The following is a 21,976-nucleotide window of genomic DNA, read 5'->3' as shown; positions in this document are numbered from 1 at the left end:
GTTTTGCTTTCAGCTCCTATTTTTTTGGCTAGTATATGGGTTTGCTGCAAACTTCTGCACCTGTCACGGAACACTGGGACTTCTGTCCCAGGAAAGGCACTTCCAGTACATGGGACTTTCAGTGCTGAGATCAAGACAGTCTGGTCCAACGAGGGTGTTTGGTTAATGCATCTACACAAGGGGAGCGCGTGTCCAAATCTGCTCTGTTAAGGCAAAGCCTCTTTATAAATTTTAGGCCAGTTATTTGCTCTGCATCGGTAGCTCTCTGATGGGTTTGAAAATATGGAGTCACAAATTTGATGTTCACCAAGCTTTTTTGTTGTAGAAATGTTCTCTTCCATCCTGGAGCTGAAGCCCAAATCTGCATCTTTTGTTGTCTGAGAGCTATATTCTCCCACAGATGTGTGATCAAATTTCTCTTTTATACAATAAAAGGACATAATTTTTCTGTGGGTAGAGGAAAAGTACTTATTGCAACGTGTTGTCATTTTAAAATTCTGCTTCATGTTATTATGACCCATTTTTACTTTTATTGTAGGTTAACTTTTTTTATTGTGGGGTAATTTTTGTTTGCTACATTTACCCAAGGCAAAAATTGTAAAACAATGTTGATTCCAAAAGGTTTGTCTCTCAAATGTGCCCCTTCACTATGTTCAGTATGTCCTCTCTCTTTCCCAATATATTAGGTTTTAATTTTATTTGTTTTTGAAATGTTTTCTTTTTATGTAAGGACACTCCCAAACACATTATTTTCTGCTTCTTTAGAAGAGTAGTTGCAAAATTGAGAGACTGTACTGGAATATATTAACAACTCCTCCTCCCCCTCCTCCTCCTCCTCCTCCTCCTTCCCCTCCTTCATCTTTTTCTTCTTCTTTCTCTTCTCCCCCTTCCCTTCTCCTTTTGTAATGGCTTGAAGCTACTGTACTGAGTCATATACTGTGTGAATGAGGCTTTGTTTATTCAGCAAATTCCCTGTCATTGAACATTTCTGTGGTTTCCCGTTTATTTTACTTTTGAGATATTACTTCAATGAACAAGTATTTGTATGGTTATAGGACATATTATCAATGTTAATTTTAAATGGGAGATATGAGTTAACTATGAGGGGATAAGGAAGAAGTTAGTATGTCTATTTTGATTTTTCTCTAGATTTCAGTGAGTACAATTAAAACCCATATTCCCTAGATATTAATGTGATAGATTTGACCAACTTAGAAATGTGGATTATATTCCTCACTTGGGTGAAAGCTGGGGGGCACCTGGGTGGCTCACTCAGTTACACGTCCCACTTTGGCTCCGGTCATGATCTCTCGGTTCATGAGTTCGAACCCTGCGTTGGGCTCTGTGCTGACAGCTTAGAGCCTGGAGCCTGCTTTGGAATCTCTGTCTCCCTTTCTCTCTGCCCCTCCCCTGCTCATGCTATGTCTCTCTGTCTCTCTGTCTTTCAAAAATAAACATTAAAAATAAAAAAAAAAAAAGAAAGCTGGCATCCTAAAAAACTCCACCCTCATTTTTTCTTTATAACATGAGTTTGCTCACTAGAGACAACCTCAGACCCATAGACCATATTCTTAACCAACGGGTCTTGGCTGTTCTCCATTAGGATCCTTCAGACAATGGAAACTTTGGGAATGAAACATTTTCTGGTTGATGTCAACTTGGCTTCTACTGACAGAGGGGGATGGGTGTTTTTCCTATGAAGGGGGCCATATGGATCCATTCTCAGAGAATTGTGGTTGTGCGTTTTGACCCAACTGCAGCTCTCTGAGGGTTCGACACAGGAGTTTATTTGCTTTTCTTTTGGCAGCCTTGGAATTTTCTCAAGGCTGGAGTAGTCTTCCAAGCAGCACTTGCCAAAAACAACTAAAAGCATATACTAGCCACTGGTGCCAGGGGATTGGGATAACAGACACTGGAAGCAGTAGACAGACCAGAATGTCTAGAAGAAGCCTGTTGGAGGAGGTACGAGGAGGACTAAGGGCTTTGAAAAGCTCCCACATATACCAGAGAATCTAGAAGGCCATGTACATTCCCAGGGCAAGTATGTGCTTAGAAGACACCTGAAAAGACCCCAGGGTTTCACCTCTTGATGATCTTTAGGCTCCACATAAAGAAAATGAAGGCTAAGGCTGAAATGTAAAAGGCATGACTAAGCAGTGAAGGAGAGGCCCTACTCCAAGAAATTTATAAAGGATAGGAGAGTATATTTTTGTCTTTGTCTCCAGGCATTTAAAGAAGTCCCTATCAAATAGCTATCTGACCATTAAGCTAATAAAACAGAGACTTCAGTGACCACCCACAATAAATAATAGAATGAAAACTTCATCAGAGAGCTTCAACAGCAGATTTGAGGAGACACAAGAAATGATCCGTGAACTTAGAGATAGGTCCATTGAAATTAAGCTGTCTAAGGAGAAGAAAGTAAAAGGAACAAAGAAAAATGAACAGAGCCTTGTGTATCTGTGGGACAACATGAAAGATACTAACATAATGGGAATCCTAGAAGGAGAGTAGAGAGAGTGAGAGAGGAGAAAGAATATCCTAAGAAAAAAGGCTGAATATTGGGGCGCCTGGGTGGCTCAGTCAGTTAAATGTCCAACTCTCAGTTTTGGCTCAGGTCACGATCTCATGATTTTGTGGGTTCGAGCACCACGTTGGGCTCTGGGCTGACAATGCACAGCCTGCTCCGGATTCTCTCTCTCCCCCCTCTCTCTGCCCCTCTCCCACTCACACTGTCTCTGTCTCTCTGAAAAATAAATCAATAAACTTAAAAAGATTTTTTAAATGGCTGAATATTCCCCAGACTTTAGAAAGACAGGAATCTGAACACCAAAAAACTCAACAAATCTCCGAATGGGATAAACTCAAAGAGATCCACACCCGGTAACATTATAATGAAATTGTCATAAACCCAACACAGAAATTGTGAAAGCCAAGAGAGGAGTGGTTCATCATGTAGAAGGGATTCTTTTTTTTTTTTTTAATTTACACCCAAGTTAGTTAGCATATAGTGCAATAATGATTTCAGGAGTGGAAGCCAGTGATACATCACCTACATATAACACCCTGTGCTCATTCCAGCGAGTGTCCTCTTTAATGTCCCTTGCCCATTGAGCCCATCTCCCCCACCCACAACCCCTCCAGCACCCTTAGTTTGTTATCTATTTTTTTGAGTCTCTTATGTTTTGCCCCCCCCCCCATTTTTATATTATTTTTGCTTCCCTTCCCTTATGTTCATCTGTTTTGTATCTTTAAAAAAATTTTTTTTTTGTTTAGGGGAAAACACAAACACAGTCCCCCACTACCACAAGTTATGCAGTCGAGTGTCCCACATTTAGGAAAATCACAGGGGTCGGCACATTCTGAGTGCAATGGGTAGACCTCGCCCTGGGAAAACCACTTTCGTGATCATGGTATCTCCCCTGCCAGGTAAATGTTTTGTATCTTAAACTCTGGATATGATTGAAGTCATATGATATTTGTCTTTCTCTGACTGACTAATTTCACTTAGCATAATACCCTCCAGTTCCATCCACGTAGTTGCAAATGGCAAGATTTCATTCTTTTTGATTGCTGAGTAATACTCCTTTGTGTGTGTGTGTGTGTGTGTGTGTGTGTGTGTGTGTTTGTGTGTGTGTGTATACCACATCTTCTTTATCCATTCATTCATCAGTGGACATTTGGGCTCTTTCCATACTTTGGCTATGTTGATAGCTGCTATAAACACTGGGGTGCATGTGCCCCTTTGAAACAGCACACCTCTAACCCTTGGACAAATACCTAGTAGTGCAATTACTGGGTCGTAGCGTAGTTCTATTTTTTTTTTTTTATTTTTTTGAGGAACCTCCATCCTGTTTTCCAGAGTGGCTGCACCAGTTTCCATTCCCACCAGCAGTGCAAAAGCTAGAAGGGATTCTCACTGAGACCAACAGCCAATTCCCATCAGAAATCATGGATACCACAAGGCAGTAGGATAACATCTTAAAAAACTGCTGAAATAAAGAAATCAACCCATAATCAACCAACTGATTTTGAGTGTTGGTAACACCAACAATGGACAACCCATAATGGATTTAAGAGAACAATTTCATTTATAAAATCATCAAAAAGGATAAAATACTTGGAAATAAATATAACCAAAGCTTGTATATGGAAAGTCACATACATGCTGAAAGAAACTAAAGAAGACTTAAATAAATGGAAAGACATCCATGCTCATGTGACCATGTTGTTAAGAGGGCAATACTCCTTAAATTTATCTACAGATTCAACTATCAAAATCCCAGCTAGTTTCTTTGTAGAAATCGACAAACTGATTTTCAAATTCATATGGAAATTCAAGGAACCAAGAATGGCCAAACAATCTTAGAAAAGGAAGAACAAAGTTGGAAGGCTCATACTTCCTGATTTCAGAACTTGCTACAAATGGGGGTGCCTGGGTGGCTCAGTGGGTTGAGCGTCTGACTTCGGCTCAGGTCATGATCTCCCGGCCTGTGAGTTCGAGCCCCGCGTCAGGCTCTGTGCTGGAAGCTCGAAGCTCACAGCTCGGAGCTTGGAGACTGCTTCGGATTCTGTTTCCCTCCCTCTCTGCCCCTCCCCTGCTCATGCTCTGTCTCTCTCTCTGTCTCTCTCTCTGTCTCTCTGTCAAAAATAAATAAACATTAAAAAAATTTTTTTTTTAAAAAAAGAACTTGCTACAAATGTATAGTAATTAAAACAGTGTGGTACTGGCAGTAAAATAGGAGAGTCCAAGAATGAACCCATATATATACATATATATATGTATATATATGATCAATTGCTTTTTGACGAGATGGCCAAGACCATTCCATGGGGAAAGAATAGTCTATTCAACAAATGGTGATGGGACAACTGGATATCTACATGAAAGATATAAAGTTGGAACTTTACCTGACTCCATATAAAATGTTCAACTCAAAATGGAGCATAGATCTGATATATGAGGTAAAACTACAAAACTCTTAGAAGGAAGCATAGGGGTAAATCTTCAACCTCAGACCTGGCAATTCAGTTCTTTTCAGGAAGGGACGGCCCAGAGCTCAGATGGCATCCATCTTCCCCCTGCCTCTTGAGGCTGTGGGCTGGACACAGTGGTCAATATCACCATGATGAGAGAGTGGGCACCTCTCATGGGCCTGAGACGGCCTGAGTGCCTGGGCCTGAGTCGGCCCATGTTCCTGATTTGGGGATCTGGGCAGAAGCATGAGCAGTGGGTGCATGTGGAGGGTAGTACAGGGTTCCTCAGGAGAGAGGCTGACCACTGGCTTGCTTGTCTCCATCATGGCAGGACCATGTGATGTTTGAGGATGTGTTTGTGTCCCTCTCCTAGGAAGAGTGGGAGTTTCTTGATGAGGCTCAGAGACTCTTCTACCATGACATGATGCTGGAGAACTTTGCCCTTTTAGTCTCACCTGCTAAGGCCCTCACTTTCACCCCATCCTGGCCTGGGCTCTTCACTTCCCCTTTTACTCAGAGACTATTCTATCCTTCCCACAGTCAGACCATGGGAATGAGGACTGCTTCATTCCCAGATTCCCTATGTTAAGTGTTGCGTCAGGGATAGGCTATTTCCACTGTTCCCTCTCCTAAGCAGCCCTGCTGTCTGCTGCCTGGAAGCCCAGCAGAAGTTTTAGGAGTCAGAACTCTTCCAGTCTGCTCAATGATTCCCACCCAGCTTGGCCTCTCTCTAGTCAGGTGACTGTGTCCGGATGTGCGGCACCTCTCTACCCCAAGTTCTTCCCCCTCCCTCTGCCTGATATTTCTGAGGTCTGCCTGTGCCAAGAATTTGGGCACTGACGTGGTCAATGCTTGTAGGGACTGCCAGGCTATGCCTGAGAGATACTTCCTCAACAGTTCTCTATGTTAGTTGTAGTTCCCACGTTCTGTGTGTGCTAGGTTGTTCACCTTCCCTATGTTTCCTTAGGACTTGTGTGTCCTCCAGGTCCCGTTTAGTTTCCCGACTGGCGCAGGGTCAGGCGGAAGCCCCCAGCGCTTGGCCAGGCAGACACAAGTACAGCTGCAGCCAGGGAAGTTCACAGTGGGCCAGGTCCTGCTAAGTGGGGACCCGGGGAGGGTATAATGTTAAGGCTTAGTTCAAATGTACTGGCAAACTGCCCCATGTTTACCATTTGTTTCATATCAAAGTTGCAACGGACAATGGTCTGGATCACTGGGCGGAAGAACCAAGCAGCACTCGGAGATCTTGGAAGGCAGGAGGTTTATTTTACACCGGTGGGCTCAGAGGAGATCATTCTCCAGAGGTGTGAGCCCAGAGCATCAGTAGCGGGGACAATTTATAGCCTGTTCCAGAGCGAGGCAAGCGGGGTAGGAAGAAAAACCCGGAACAGGAGTCTTCGGGCAGGGACTGGAATTCCCCTATCAGTCCTTGTTGGCCATCTCCTAACAGATTTTTCCCTATCAAAGTCACTAGCCACACCAAATTTCTACCTTTGCTTCCCCATTTGCCAGCCTGTCATTTTTACTCTGACTTCTGGTCCCTGTCGAGTCCCCCACCTGTCTGGCCTCCATCTCTCACCTATTCTCCACTGTTCTCTCTGCAGCACTGTCCAACATTGGCCTACACATGATACGACGTACATTTTGCATGTGCCCCTAAATAGTCCCTGGAAACCAGCTACAGTCTATTCGCATTTTCTGCCATAGCTTATGTTCTGTAAAGTCACCCCAAACTCTGAATTAGTGAATATGGAATCACTGCTCCTAGGGGAACTGGAGGGTTAGGATCCTGTAAGCCCCTGCACAACATTTTCATCAATAGATCAATGTTTAATGTCATTTTATATATGTTTCTGTTTGGAGACACTTTATTTAATATATATTGTTGATTCATTAGCATTGAACTCATAGCTGACAGCTCTGTAACTCATGCCTGAACACAGTTTATCTAACACATGTGTTTTCTCCATGAGGCACATCACAGCCTTCTTGTGCTTTGGGACACCAGACAGCACTTGAGCACTGTGTCTACGGCCCATTTTAAACAGCAACATCACCAACTAAAAGCTCAACCTCACTAAAAATGTGGCAGTAATTATATCATTCACAGGACTCTTATTTACAGCATTGAGCTGAAATTAGAAGGCAGAGTCTCATCTTCTTTGACCTCAGCTGGGAACATGCTTATGGAAACCCCAAGCCCAAGGTCCTGAGTTTATATGGAACAGTTCCTATGTCTGGCAACCAGTGGAAATTATCCCAGGCAAAGGTACCAGCATGTCCAAATACTTGGTGAGGCTGAGCTGGGAATGTTCAGAGAATCACGGCTCTCTTTTCTTTCTGGCAGATCAGGAGAGTAAGAGTTGGGTGTGGAGTGGTAGCCTGAGAGGTTGGATGTTTTCCTGAATGTGATGGGAACAGTGAAGTTATGTGGCCTCTCTGGCTGCGGAGTGGAGAACAGATTCTGGGAGTAAGGGAGGAGGCAGGAAGGCAAGGGATGAGGCTATTACACTAGTCCAGGTAAGTTTTGGTGGTGGCTGGACTAGTATGGGGGCCATGGAAGTGGGAGAAGTGGTTGGATTCTGGATCTGTTTTTTATGTATGGCTGAAGGGCTGCTGAACTCTATGTGCTTCTCCTTCAACCTCTTAAAAGCCATAGCCCTGTCTTTGGAACTTAAACACCACGTTTCTCAGAGAATGGGAAGTACACTCCCCATCACTAAGAGTCAGTCAGAAACTACATTACCCAGCAGGGAGTGTTTCTGACGTCAGAGGCGGGCGCTCAGCCAATGACGGAGAGCGGAGAGGGGCGTTTCCTGCCCCAGAGTGGGCGGGACTTCTGGCGTCCTCTCTAGGACCTCATTTGGTTGTAAAGGGTCTGTGCTTAACGGAGCTTGTAATTGGAACGCCGGGGGAGGCTGCTTCCCAGAAGGGGCTTCCAGACTGAGCTATTTGAGCCCTGACTCCACCTGTAACGGGGTTGCCCCCCGCCTCGGCACCAGCCCTTCGTCCCTGCGGTACCCGCAGGCGGCCCCTTGGACCTTGTTGCGCGTTTACACAGCGGAGACCGAGGTGCCAGACCACCCGGCCCAGGGCTGGGGCGAGGGGTCGGCTGAGCCCGCTGGGACGGGCGTTAGTCGCAGCTTCGCGAAGTCTCGCTCGGCCGTGGGCCCCATGGCGGCGCCGGCGCTGGTGAGTGGTGGGTCCCACATGCCCACGCGCGCTGCGGTCGGTGTTCGCACGGTTCCACTCAATGTGATATAGATCCTGGGACTCCTGGCCGTTCCTTCTTAATGCTCTTGGATCTGGGAGTCTTGGAGGAATGGGGGCGGGAGAGGAGCAGATCTTACTTACGTCCAACCCCGGGTTCTGAATCCAGGCCAGGGGTTGTCAGGGGAGACCCCCATTTCTGCCTCTGACCTCAGCTTGCCTTTCACTGCCCTTGGCCTCCATTCCGTCGAATCTGAAATTGGAATACCGTGTATTAACGATTTTTCTCAGTTGAGGGAATCAGAGAGGGTACACTTGTGACGTGTGCCCTTCAGTGCTCAGCATGACCCAGAGAACATCACTCTGGATGCGCTTCTGAGAGGGACTTCCCTGGCCCTGCTCTGCTCTTAGGCTCACTCCGGGGACAGTCTGGCCCATCCCTGCCACAGGTCTGTAGGGGATGGGAGCTCTAGAGCAGAGGTAAGGGGGGAGTCGCGTTTTTTGAATTGCTGCTTTTCTGATAACAGTAGAAGGTCCCTGGACAGGTGGGAAGACAAGACAGTCACCGGATTGAACTCTGCAGGCGCCGTCTGTGTATTACAAGTGAGGTTGGTTTGCGGTGAATCCATTTTCCTGTTGAACACATTTTCTTATACAGGTTCCTACACTTTCCAAAGGTGTGGATTTTGCCACTGGCTTTTAGGAGAGACCTACAGTAGTAAGGTAAACACAAAAATCCTCTTTGGATTTCTTTTGGTTGGTGAAAAGAGTTGCGAATGTAAGTTTTTCTTAAAAGCAAAGTGGCGGTAAAGGGAACTTCCAGAAAGTGAGGGATACTCTTCACTTTACTGCCCTTTTGGCTTAGAAAAGTTTTCATGGGAACACTTTGCTTTCAGATCGTGGGGAAAACCTGTGCTTGTGAAGTGACTCTCATTAATGACGGTGTCCAGGAATGCTGTGTCTCTTGGGACGTAAACACACAACAGGCCCTAAGTTACTCTCTAGCACGTCACCCTGTTTACTCTCATCCTGCCTCCGACCACTTGGCTTAGTTATTCATCTTTTCTTACCTGGCCCGCTCCCCGACTTCACTTCAGCCTGTTCCAGTGACCCCTCAGGGAAGCCTTCCCCGGTTGCCCTGGGGGCCTTCCCGGGTTGCCCTGCCTTGGGGACATAAGTCCCCTAATGTTTTCAGTCACCTCACTGTCCTTTGTTGCTTCTTGGAGCCCTTAGGGCCGTGTGACTTGATCTGGCTCATTTATTTAGTTTCTTGCTGGGGACCTTTCCCCAGCCCTGGAGTGTGAGGTCCTGTTGTCTGTTCTGTCCCTAGGCCTAGAAAGTGCTGGGCCTGCACCGGTGCCCAATAAGTGATTGATGAGTGAAAGGTTTTTCCCTTGGGGCGCCTGGGAGGCTCAGTTGGGTAAGCCTCTGACTCATGATTCCTGTTCAAGTTATGACCTCGGGGTTCATGAGACAGAGCCCCAATTTGGGCTCCGGGCTGACAGTGCAGAACCTGCTTGGGATTCTCTCTCTCCCTTGCTCTCTGCCCATCACACTCACACATGTGCTCTCTCTCTCTCTCTCTCTCTCTCTCTCAAAATACATAAATTAACTTAAAAAAAAGAAAGAAAGATTTTTCCCTCTGGGACTCTTTCATACTTAGATTAAATCTAACCTCCCCACCATGGCTGGACCAGAGGGACCTGGGTTCAAATCTTGCCCCGTCTCATTAGGCATGACAACTCTGGTTGACTTGGCTTGAGCCTCAGTTTGCTGGTTGAAAAACGGAGAAGATGGCGCTTACCTCGTGGGCTGTGAAACAGTTAAGAAATTCACAAATCCATCGAGCACTGCATGTGCTGGACTCTTGCAGTGTTTACTTTTAGAACATTCTAATTCCCACACCAGCCTGATGAAGCATAAACTATTACTGTATTGATAGAGAAATCGAGGCTGAAAGAAGTTAGCATGTGTTGGTTCACAAGACTGGATTTAAAAAAAAATTTTTTTTTTAATGTTTATTTATTTTTGAGAGAGAGACAGAGACAGAGCGTGAGCAGGGGAGGAACAGAGAGAGAGGGAGACCCAGGATCCGAAGCCGGCTCCAGGCTCCGAGCTGTCAGCACTGAGTCTGACACGGCGCTCGAACCCACGAACCGTGAGATCATGACCCGAGCCGAAGTCAGACGCCCAACTGACGGAGCCACCCAGGTGCCCCCAAGACTGGATTTAAACTCCAGGAGTCTAGCTCCAGACCCACGGGCTTTTGGTTGCTTTAACACAGCATCTGAAGCCCTCAGATGCAGGCAAGCAGTGTGGACCAGAAAGGCTCCGCTGCTACTGTCATTATTTGAGTTATTTTTCCCCATTCTTCCAACATCTCAGAGCACTTTCGATCTGCTGCTCACAACCCATATGAGATTAGCATTGTTTGTGTCTTTCTCCAGTGGCTTCCTACACAGGAGGCTTTTCTCTCCCACACCTTTTATTCTGTCAGAGGCACCATCTGCCTCTCTCCTGAGCCCAGCACAGAACTAGGTTCTCAGGAATTACTCAGGGGTTCAGGCCTCAGGTCTTTCTGGACTTTCGCTGGTGGCCAAGCAATTGGTTATCATCTCATTTATTAGATGTACAGCCACCCACCACCTCTCTTTGACATTGCAGGCATTAGTGTCATTCGAAGACGTGGCTGTGACCTTCACTGGAGAGGAATGGAGACAACTGGATCTGGCCCAGAGGACCTTATACCAGGAGGTGATGCTGGAGACCTGTGGGCTCCTGGTCTCACTGGGTAAGACCTCATCACTCTCCTGAGTGATACCCATGGACTTTCATTCCATCCTCTTTCTCTAAGCATGGCTGATTGAGAAGGCCTCTGGGACCCAACTTCCTCTCTCCTCACAGCCTCACCATAATTCTGGTCTAACCTTTTGATTATTATCTCTGTGTCTATGACAGGGATTGTTGTATAAGAAGCATAGTTCTCCGGGGTGCTTGGGTAGCTCCGTCGGTTAAGGATGGACTCTTGATTTTGGCTCAGGTCATGATCTCATGGTTCATGAGATTGAACCCTGTATACTTGAGAATTTTTCTTTTGTCCTTACCTATATACCCATGCCCCATTTATTTTTCCATACACAGGACATCCTGTTCCCAAACCAGAACTGATCTACCCACTGGAGCCTGGGCAAGAACTCTGGACAGGGAAGAGAGGCATCTCCAAAAGCACCTATACAGGTAGGTGGCTGAGAATCTGGCAGGTGGGTGTCATGGCAACTGACAGATTACCGGGGGAATCTCTGTTTCTGAAATTCCATGGGTAGCTGCTTCTTGTGGCTTTCCTGGGGTCTTGGTTGATGATGGAGTACTCCAGCCATATTTCCCCTGTCTTTCCTCCTCATCACACTCTGCCTTTATTAGGGTTAGAATGTAGTATACTGAGTAAGACACGGCTCTAAATGCTTAGCCACTCATCAGCCTCATGACCCTGGGGAAGTTGCATGACCTCACTATACCTTTGATAGACAAGTTAGGCTAAGTTAATTCTCTGCTATAAAAGATAAACTCCCAAGTCTAGGTGAGTCAACAGATAAAGAGTTTTTTTTCTCATTCATGCCATAGTTAATGTGGATCAGCAGGGGAACTCTGTACCACGTATTCAGGGACCCAGGTGCATTCTGTTGTCGGTATGGGGCTATAAGGTTGCCCTGGCACCGTCCAACTCGCCAAGGGGAATGGGAGAGAAGGAGAGGACAGACGGCTTCCACCTTGCAGTGGTGCAAATTAGGATTTTTCCCCTTCAAAATGGTATGAAAGTGGTACACATGAAGTAGAAACTGGACTTGGAATTTTGAGTTTGGATCTTTTCCTGGGCTGGTGATACTGCAGCAGGGTAGTGTCTCCCGATGCTGGGCAGTGCAGTGAGCTGCACCTCCCAGTTAGCCATGCAATCCTGCAGGTAAACAACCAGTACACTTACAGCCATTCTGGCTTAAAAATTTTTTTTTAATGTGTATCTATTCTTGAGAGAGAGAGAGCGCCAGAGTGTGAGCAGGGGAGGGGCAGAGAAAGAGGGAGACACAGAATCTGAAGCAGGCTCCAGGCTCCGAGGTGTCAGTACAGAGCCCAGCGTGGAGCTTGAACTCATAAACCGCAAGATCGGGACCTGAGCTAGTCGGACACTTAACTGACTGAGCCATCCAGGCGCCCCACAACCATTCTGTTTTTCCCGTTCGGTATAATATTCAATACATTGCACAAGATATTCAACGCTTTATTGGAAAACAGTCTTTCCTTTTGATGATTTTGCCCAACTGTAGGGTAATGTAAGTGTACCGAGCATGTTTAAGGTCGTCCAGGCTAAGCTATGATGTGTGGTAGGTTAGGTATATGAAAGGCATTTTGATGGGTTTATTGGGACATAACCCCATCCTAGGTTGAGGAAGATCTGTAGGCATATCCGCCTGCACACATACTTCACTTCCATTCACATTCCATTGACAAGAGCTGGGTATTAGGCTACATGTTGCATCAGACTGGGAAATGTGGTTCAGCTTTGTGCCCAAGAGGAAGGGGCCAGCAATATGATGAACATACACTCGGTCTGCTAAACTAGCCTACATTAGAAAACACAGTAATGATAGTTTCTGCATCATTGGATCGTTTGGAAATGTAATTAGATAGCGGGAAACTTGTAATTAACAAGTTTATTCACTGCCTGACCCAAAGTAAGTGACAAAGTAAGAAAGGTTACAGGTGAGTAATATTCGTGCATTATTAGTCATAATGAATAATGTTATCTCAGACTCCCTTCCGAATTCAGAAAAGATAGTCCTTTCTTTTGCTGCAGATTACTACCTCCAGCTGTACCTTGCATCCCTCCCTTTTCCACCTTCCCTATTCATTCATTTATTCCTCAGTGCATCCGTGCATGCATCCGTCCGTCCATTTGTGAAACGTATTCAGAAACAATCCCTAGCCTTGTTGTCTTCTTGCCCTCCTGTCTTACAAAACTTCAGGGAGACATTCGCCTTGTCAGCCCCACATCTGAGCTGCTCAGGGCAGCTGGACCCATCACGTGGACAGAGAGGTGCCAATGCCGGTTCATGATCTCTCTCCTCTCGTGTTCCTTCTGGCTGCTCAGCCAGTGAGTATCTGGCCACCCCCCCCTCACCCCTAGAATCTGTCTCACATCTTCACCCCCCTCTGCAGTTCCACATCTTCACCTGAATGTTCCAGAGGTACTTCACACTCTCATCCTAAAAGGGACCTCACGATTTGGCCCACGCCTCCCATCTCCCAATTTTCAATTAACGGTCTTACCGTCGAATAAGTCACGAAAGCCAGCAGCAAAAGTAGACCCCGCGACACCTCTACCTTCTTCATACCCTCTCTCCAGCCATTCCTGAATGTTGATCACGTTTCATCATCCATGTCTCCTGAATCTGTCACCTTCACCAACTCTGTCAGTTCTGCATCAGCACCCTAGTCCAAGCTGTAGTCGTCTCCTGCCTGCATGACTCTAACAGAAGTCTAACTGGTCTCCCCGGATCTGCTGTGTGCCTCTGGTCTGCTCTGTGTCTTCCGTCTGCTTCCAACCACTCCCCTTCTTCCAGATATCACCACCTGCCTCGTTACTGATAACTCAGCATTGTGGCCTACTTCACACTGAGAATAGAGGCTACGTGCTTGGTTTTCCTGCTCTTTCACCCTTACAGACTCACCTCTGCAGCAGAGTTCTTATCTACAGCATGGATCTAGATCCCACCTTCACCTGCCTTTTCAGGTGTGTTATCTATGGCCATGTGGCAACATTACCACAAACATAGCAGGTTAAAATATCACTCATTTACTGTTTTCCTTCCGTGGGTCAGAGGTCCAGGCACAACTTGGGGTCGGCACAAGCCACAGTCATAGGCACCTCACAACATGTCAGCTTCCTTCTTCAGATCAAGTGATGGTGGGAGAGACTCCAGCAAGATGGATGGGACACAAAACCTCATCTCTTACATTCCGTCATTTTGCATATTCTATTCTTTTTCATTTAAATTCAAGTTAGTTAACATATAGTGTAATATTGGTTTCAGGAATAGAATTTAGTGATTCATCACTTACATAGAACACCCAGTGCTCATCCCAAGAAAGGTCCTCATTAGTGCGGACCCATTTAGCCCATCCACCCACCCCCCAGCCTCAGATTGTTCTCTGTATTTAAGGGTCTCTTATGGTTTGCTTCCCTCTCTGTTTTTATCTTATTTTCCTTCCCTTCCCCTATGTTTATCTGTTTTGTTTCTTAAATTCCACATATGAGTGAAATCATATGATATTTGCCTTTCTCTGGCTGACTTATTTCTCTTGGCATAATACACTCTAGTTCCATCCACATTGTTACAAATGCCATATTCTGTTCTTTAGAAGCAAAATCAAGGCCCTGTAGCATTTAGCTAGAGGGATCGTAATAGGTTGTAAGCATCACAAGTTAGGAATTACAGGAAGCCAAACAAGAGTCTGCTGCATCAGGGACCTTGAGTCTTCAACTTATTTCTTGCCTCTTCTGTATCTTCGCCTTCTCACCTAATTCATCTTCTCTCAGAAAACACAGTGAAGTTTCTGACCCTGGGGGAAACATAAAAAAAAATTGCTCTTGGCTCTCCAACAGCATCTAAATGTTGATGACTCTCTTTCACCCGAACAACCAAGCTTCCGGGAGGAGTTTTCTCATTCTCTGAAGAGACATCTACACAGGATGTCTAGGCCTCCCCTTTACTATTTTTTACTATTTTCTTTAATTGCTGTACTAAAGTGTAACTTATACATAGTGAATGTACAAGTCTTAAAGGTTCATCTTCCTGAAGTTTTACACATATAAACCCGAGTACCACCACACAGGTGAAAAAAATACAGTATTTCCAGTGCCTCACAGGCTTCTTGTGCTCCCTCCTTGTTAATATCTCCTTCTACAAAAATAATGGGCATTCAACCCAGTGACTGTAGATGAGTTTTGAAGACTTATAAATGGATCCCCACAATACATGATACTGTTCTGTGTGTCTTCTTTTGATAATCATTGTTGCTCCGAAGTCTGTCATGCGGTTGCAAATTTGGAGTTATTTCTTACTGTGCCGTGTCTCAGTGAATGAATAGATTTCATTTACCCATTTGACTGTTATTTGGCTTGGGCTCCATTTTTTGGAATATTGTGAAGAACACAGCTACGAATATTCTTGATATTTTTGTTGGATATGGCACACGTTTCTGTTGGGAATATGCAAATGAGTGGACTGGCTGGATCATGGTCTAGGTGTATGATTAGCTTCAGTAGAAACCACCAAACAGTTTCAAGGGGACTGCACCATTTCACATTCCCAGTAGTCCTCACTGCTGTGCATACTGGGGAGCAGGTGGCATCTTCCCCTTTACTCTTTGAGACTCAGTAGTGTTTCTCAGCACTGCAGTACTAAAAATGTTCTTGCATTACTGTTGACATTCTGACTGGCAAATGTAACACCTATAATAATGATAATAAATGGTGGTCTACACCTTATTGAATATTTGCCATATGCTGGGCTAGTTGATTTGTATGATTTTTCTCATGTAACACTGTTAGGAACATTTTATATATCCTCCCAGAATTCATATGATGGAACCCTAACCCCCAGAGTGATATTAGGAGGTCGGGATTTGGGGAGATGATTGGGTTTAGATGAGATCATGAGGGTGGAGCGCCCATGATGGGATTGGTATCCTCATAAGAAGACAAAGGGAGACCATAGTCTTTCCAGATGTGGTGTGTGTGCTGGGGATGGTTGGGAGAAGAGGGAGAACACTCTTGTGTCTCTTCTTATAAGGACACTAATGCTATCAGATCAGGGCCCTACGCTTATTACCTCATTTAACCTTAATTGCTTCTATCAAAGGCCCTATCTTCAAATTCACATTGGAGGTTAGGGCTTCAACACATGAATTTTGGGGGAACACAAACATTCAGTCCATAACAAGATTTGCTTTGAGGGTAAATATAGGGCTATTCATATATTCTGTTTTTTCTTGTGTCAGTTTTGGTAATTTGAATATTTCAAGGAATGTTTCCACTTCATCTAATTATTCTATTACATTTTAAGATTGTTTCGGGGCGCCTGGGTGGTTCAGTCGGTTAAGCGGCCGACTTCGGCTCAGGTCATGATCTCGCGGTCCGTGGGTTCAGGCCCCGCGTCGGGCTCTGTGCTGACAGCCCAGAGCCTGGAGCCTGTTTCAGATTCTGTGTCTCCCTCTCTCTGACCCTCCCCCGTTCATGCTCTGTCTCTCTCTGTCTCAAAAATAAAATAAATGTTAAAAAAAAAAATTTAAAAAAAAAGATTGTTTCATCTTAAAATGGTAAATTTTATATAAATTTTACCATAGTAAATAAATAAATGCAAGATATATACATATGTTTTTACACTCTTATCTTAATCATTTGGTGCTCATCACCACAAGTGCACTCCTTAATCCCAATCACCTATTTAACCCATCCCCCCACCCACCTCCCATCTGGTCACCATCAGTTTGTGCTCTATAGTTAAGAATCTGTCTCCTGGTTTGTCTCTGTCTGTCTCTTTTTTTCCCTTTGCTCGTTTGTTTCTACCATTCCACATATGGGCAAAATCATATGGTATATGTCTTTCTCTGAGTGACTTATTTCATTTAGCACTATACTCTCTAGTTCCATCCATGTTGTTGCAAATGGCAAGATTTCACTCTTTTTTATGGCTGAGTATTCCATTGTGTGTGTGTGTGTGTGTGTATTTCATCTTCTTTATGTATTCATCAGTCGATGGATGCTTCCATACCTTGGCTATTGTAAACAATGCCGGTATAAACATAGGGGTCCGTGTATCCCATGCACACATTTTTATAATACCATTATAAACTGACATTCTCAAAACAAATTTAAAAATTACTTCATTGTACTCATGTATATTTTGCTTTTTTATTTGAACGTTATAAAAAGCATATCATAGTTTACATTGTCTTATGTGATTTGTACTTTTTATTCAACAGTATATTGCTAAGACTCACCCAGCACGTTGGTATAGTTCACTTATTTTTTCTTCTGTAGTCATTTGCATGAATATAACACAGTGTATTCATTTATCTTCATGGGCATTTTCTTGTTTCCAGTTTTTCACACCCACAGAGTGCTGCCATGAAAATTCACATACACTATATCCTCATGCATGTGTAGGAATTTCTCTTAGTAGTGTTCCCAAGGGCTAGAATTTTTCGATTATTATCAGGTAAGCAAAAGGAGAACGTTACTAGATGCTGCCCTGCTGTTTCTTTACCTGCATTATAATAACGATTTCATGGATCCACATCCTTTCCAACACCTGATATTGTCATGTTCTTATTTTCAGTCAGGTAAATATATGGTATCTCATTGTGGTCTTTTTGCCCTTTCCTCATATCCAAGAAAGTTGATCACCTCTTCATATTTTTTTTTCTTTAATGTGCATTCATCCATTTTTGAGAGAGAGAGGGGCAGAGTGTGCTCCAGGGAGGGGCACAGAGAGAGAGAGAGAGAGAGAGAGAGAGAGAATCCCAAGCAGGCTCTGTTTCAGCACAGAGCTCAACACGGGGCTCGATCCCATGAACCACAAGATCACGACGTGAGCCATAATCAAAAGCTGGATACCCAACCAACTGAGCCACCCAGGTGCCCCTCTTTATGTGTTCATTGGCCAGTATGTATCTTCTGCAATGAAAAAGTGGAGTGTTGAATTTCCCACCTGTAATTGTGGTTTTGTTTATTTATCCTTTGAACTCAGTTTTTTGGGTTGATTTGAGGCTCTGATATTTGTTGCATGCATTTTAGGATTGTTACCTCTTCCTGGTGTTTTGATCTTTTTATCATTCTATAATGACCCTCTTCTTCTCATTTACTTTATCTGATATTTAGACACCCTTGTTTGCCTTTTAAAAAATTATATTTAGTCAATTTGACCAGTCTTTTCTTTTACAGTTAATGCTTTTGTATCTTATGAAATCTTTCACTTTCCCAAGATCTAAAAGATATTCATTTATACTATTTACTAAAAACTGTTAATGTTGAGCTTCTGACAGTAAGGTCTTAATCAGTCTGGAGTTAATTTTTTATGCGGTGTGAGGTTAAGAATGCAATTTCATATGGCAAATGATTTCTCTAGATCCGTTTATTGAATAGTCCCTCCTTTTCCCATTGGCCCCTCTGCTACTTCTGTCATATATCAAAGTATATACGTACATTTCTGAGTTCTCAATTCTGTTTTTTCCTTTGATAGTTCGGCAGTTTATCTTAAATCTATGCCTACATCATACTGCCTTGATGCATCTAATCATCATAATCCTAATTCCTCAAAGGGCAAATGTCCCTGCTTTATTCTTCTGTGGAGATATCCTGGTGTGTTCGTTCTTTTATATAAATTCCTCAATGAGCTTGTCACTATCCTTGAAAAACTCTATAAGCTAAACGCTTAATCTGAAGTTGTATAGAATTTGTAGGTGAATTTAAGGAGAACTTTATATGACTAATCTCCCTTTTCACATAGATCTTCGTTAATGTGATACATTTATAATTCTCTTCATCTAGATGATATCTATTTGGCATCTGTTCACCTAGTCTTTACCCAGACAAAGTAGAGTCCGTATGCCCACCCGCTAGCTTCTCACCATCCCCCACTATCGCACAGCCCAGAACCGCGAGCTTTCGTGTCTCCTCTGTCCCCACCTGCCTCTCCATCCTCATCTTCATCGTGCTCTCATCCTCCTCACTTTGCCTGGCATTCAGCATTCTGTCAAGACACTGCACACTTGTGCTTTGTCATCCACTGCAGTCTCTCTCCTATTTCCGTCAGGGAGCCCCTGCTCTCCTCTGGAAATAAGCTCCCATAGAACCTTTTCTGGGTAGCCTCCACTGATCTCTTTCTGCCTCCCACGTGGGCCAAGTTATGTGTACCTTCCCTGTGCCGTCATACCATGACGTGCTAGGGCGCAGTCGTTACGCACAGTGTAGTCATTGCTCTGCCCACCCTCCTCCATTCTGGGAAGTGAGGAGTCGTCTCCACTCCGCGTTCTCTATGCCGTGCCCAAGTGTTTCTTCCTGGGTTAGCTTTTAAAGATGTCACGAGTGCGTGGGTTAGCAAAGAAAGAAATTGTAAACCTGAGCGCGATAGCTGTGTAAATGCTACAGGCGTCAGAAGGATTCGATTTCATCTTCATTCTTCCACTCAGATGGTGATTTTATTTGCTCTGCATCGACATCGCTAATAGACACCTTTCTGTATTGGATTTCCTTCAGGTGAAAAAGCAAAACCTGAGACCACAGAGTTTACTGCTTCTCAGCTGGCCTTCACTGAGGAAGCCCCTTTTGAGGACCAAATGACACAGGGAGCCTCGAGGGATTCCAGGTTGGGGCAAGCCAGGGATCGGGAAAAGCTATCAGAAATGCAGGAAGGAAACTTGAGGCCAGGAACAGACCCCCACGAGGAGACATGCCCTAGGAAGTTGAGCCATAAACATGATGATTTGGAGACAGATGATAGTTTGTGTTTAACCATTTTACAGGAGCGAGTCACTATACAAGATGATCTACATGAACATGATGGCCAAGGACCCAGAAAAGACCCTGTGACCGATGCAAGGAATAACCTGTATAAATGCAAAGAATGTGGGAAAGGGTTTAGCAAGAATTGGGCCCTTGTTCGGCATCAACAGATTCACGCCCGAGTGAAGCCCTATAAATGCAGTGAATGTGGGAAAGCCTGTCGTTATATGGCCGACTTCATTCGACATACGAGGTTTCATACGGGGGAAAAACCATACGTGTGTGTGGAGTGTGGGAAGGCCTTCAAACGCAGGTCTCACCTCACAGAGCACCAGCGCATTCACACTGGAGATAAGCCCTATGAGTGCAAAGAATGCGGTAAAGCTTTCACCCACCGCTCCTCTTTTATCCAGCATAATATGACGCACACTAGAGAAAAGCCCTTTTTGTGCAAAGAATGTGGGAAAGCTTTCTACTACAGCTCTTCCTTTGCTCAACACATGAGGATTCACACTGGAAAGAACCTCTATGAGTGCAGTGAATGTGGAAAGGCCTTTACTCACCGCTCCACTTTTATCCAGCATAAGATGACCCACACAGGAGAAAAACCCTTTCTGTGCAAAGAATGTGGCAAAGCTTTTTGCCTCAACTCATCCTTTATTCAACACATGAGGATTCACACTGGAGAGAAACCCTATGCGTGCAGTGAATGTGGAAAGGCCTTCACTCACCGCTCCACTTTTGTCCGGCATAAGAGGACTCATACTGGAGAGAAGCCCTTTAAATGCAAGGAATGTGGGAAAGCCTTTTGTGACAGCTCTTCTTTAATTCAGCACATGAGGATTCACACTGGTGAGAGGCCCTATGAATGCAGTGAGTGTGGAAAGGCCTTTACACACCACTCGGTTTTTATCCGACATAATAGAACCCACACTGGAGAAAAACCCTTGGAGTGTAAACAGTGTGCAAAAGCTTTTTACTATAGTTCTTCCTTTACTCGACACATGAGGATTCACACTGGCGAAAAGCCCTATGTATGCAGAGAATGCGGGAAGGCCTTTACCCAACTGGCAAATTTTGTTCGTCATAATAGGATCCACACTGGAGAAAAACCATATGAATGCAAAGACTGTAACAAGGCCTTCTGTGACAACTTTGCCTTAACTCAACACACGAGAACTCACACTGGAGAGAAACCCTTTGAATGTGGTGTGTGTGGAAAAACCTTCAGCCACAGTTCATCCTTTACTCACCATCGAAAAATTCATACCAGAGTGTAAAGGCCTTGGCAAGTCATTTACTTCAATTTTAAGGAACTCGTACTGGTGAAATACCTTTTCTTTTGAATATAACTATTCAGGAAAACATTTTGGCCAGAGAAGTATTTTACTATCTGGTAATTCATACTGAAGAGAAACATCATAATTGTCATCCCTGTGAAAGTTTCTTTGTGGCAGGTCCTCTCAAAGGTCGTCTTAGAAATTGACCAAGCCTAGAGCTTTAACTACCCCTGAGATTGATCCGGAAGAGAGACCCAGTGGTTATGCATTTAGGAAAAATGTCAAGAATTCTTCCCATGTTTATACTACAGAACCATATCAAAAGTATCTTAAAAGTACAATGAGACATAGTGAAGGAGATGTAGAAAAGGAAGGAAAACAAAATGCGTGTATGGCTTCTAATTTCCCTGCCAAGCTTGTGATAATTTGTCATCGGGGGGGTGGTGGGGATATGGGGGGGATGAGAGATGAAAAATACCTCATCTCCTTTATGTGTTTATTATATACCCGTAGTCAGGAGAGTTGGACCATTGAAGGCAGCTCTGCTGCCAGCTTTTGTTTTTTTTTTTAATTTTCTTTATTTGAAAACATTGTGATTTTTACCCTTGAGCATAAATGTTTGTGAGAGATGTAGAGGCCTGAGTCATGAAATACTTAAATACGCACACGCACACACCCGCACAGAGTCAATTCTTGTTATTCACTGTAGTTGTATTCTATACATTGATCACAAACACTGAATTGGTGAATACTGAGCCATAGCTCCTAGGTTCCTGTGAGCCTCTGTTCACATTTTCATCAACCAATCAATGCGTAACCCATTATGGAATTTTTTTTTCTGTTTAAAAGACATTTATTTAATACATGTTCCCTAGAAATAAATTATATGCAGTATTTCCTTATAATAAAAATATTTCAATTACATCATTTTGTGTAACTTATTCTGTTA

At 44.2% G+C, this 21,976-nt stretch overlaps 1 protein-coding gene and 1 non-coding gene across 2 annotated transcripts; one reads left to right on the top strand and one right to left on the bottom strand.

Annotated features, from left to right (window-relative positions):
- Window positions 1–3,273: 3,273 nt before the first annotated feature.
- Window positions 3,274–3,437, bottom strand: LOC125916245 (U1 spliceosomal RNA). The gene has a single exon (XR_007455856.1). It is a non-coding gene; the product is annotated as a U1 spliceosomal RNA (small nuclear RNA).
- Window positions 3,438–7,820: 4,383 nt separating this feature from the next.
- ZNF599 (zinc finger protein 599) lies at window positions 7,821–21,738 on the top strand. The gene is made up of 4 exons (XM_049621035.1): window positions 7,821–8,169; window positions 10,852–10,978; window positions 11,329–11,424; window positions 19,502–21,738. The coding sequence occupies exons 1-4, from the start codon at window positions 8,152–8,154 to the stop codon at window positions 21,025–21,027; spliced, it is 1,767 nt and encodes a 588-aa protein (XP_049476992.1). The 5' UTR covers window positions 7,821–8,151; the 3' UTR covers window positions 21,028–21,738.
- The last annotated feature ends 238 nt before the right edge of the window (window positions 21,739–21,976 follow it).

Source organism: Panthera uncia (genome assembly GCF_023721935.1).
Source record: "Panthera uncia isolate 11264 chromosome E2 unlocalized genomic scaffold, Puncia_PCG_1.0 HiC_scaffold_19, whole genome shotgun sequence".
In the NCBI taxonomy this organism is placed as follows: domain Eukaryota; kingdom Metazoa; phylum Chordata; class Mammalia; order Carnivora; family Felidae; genus Panthera; species Panthera uncia.
Note: the sequence above shows the minus strand (reverse complement) of the source record. Positions and strands in the feature narration are given on the sequence as shown.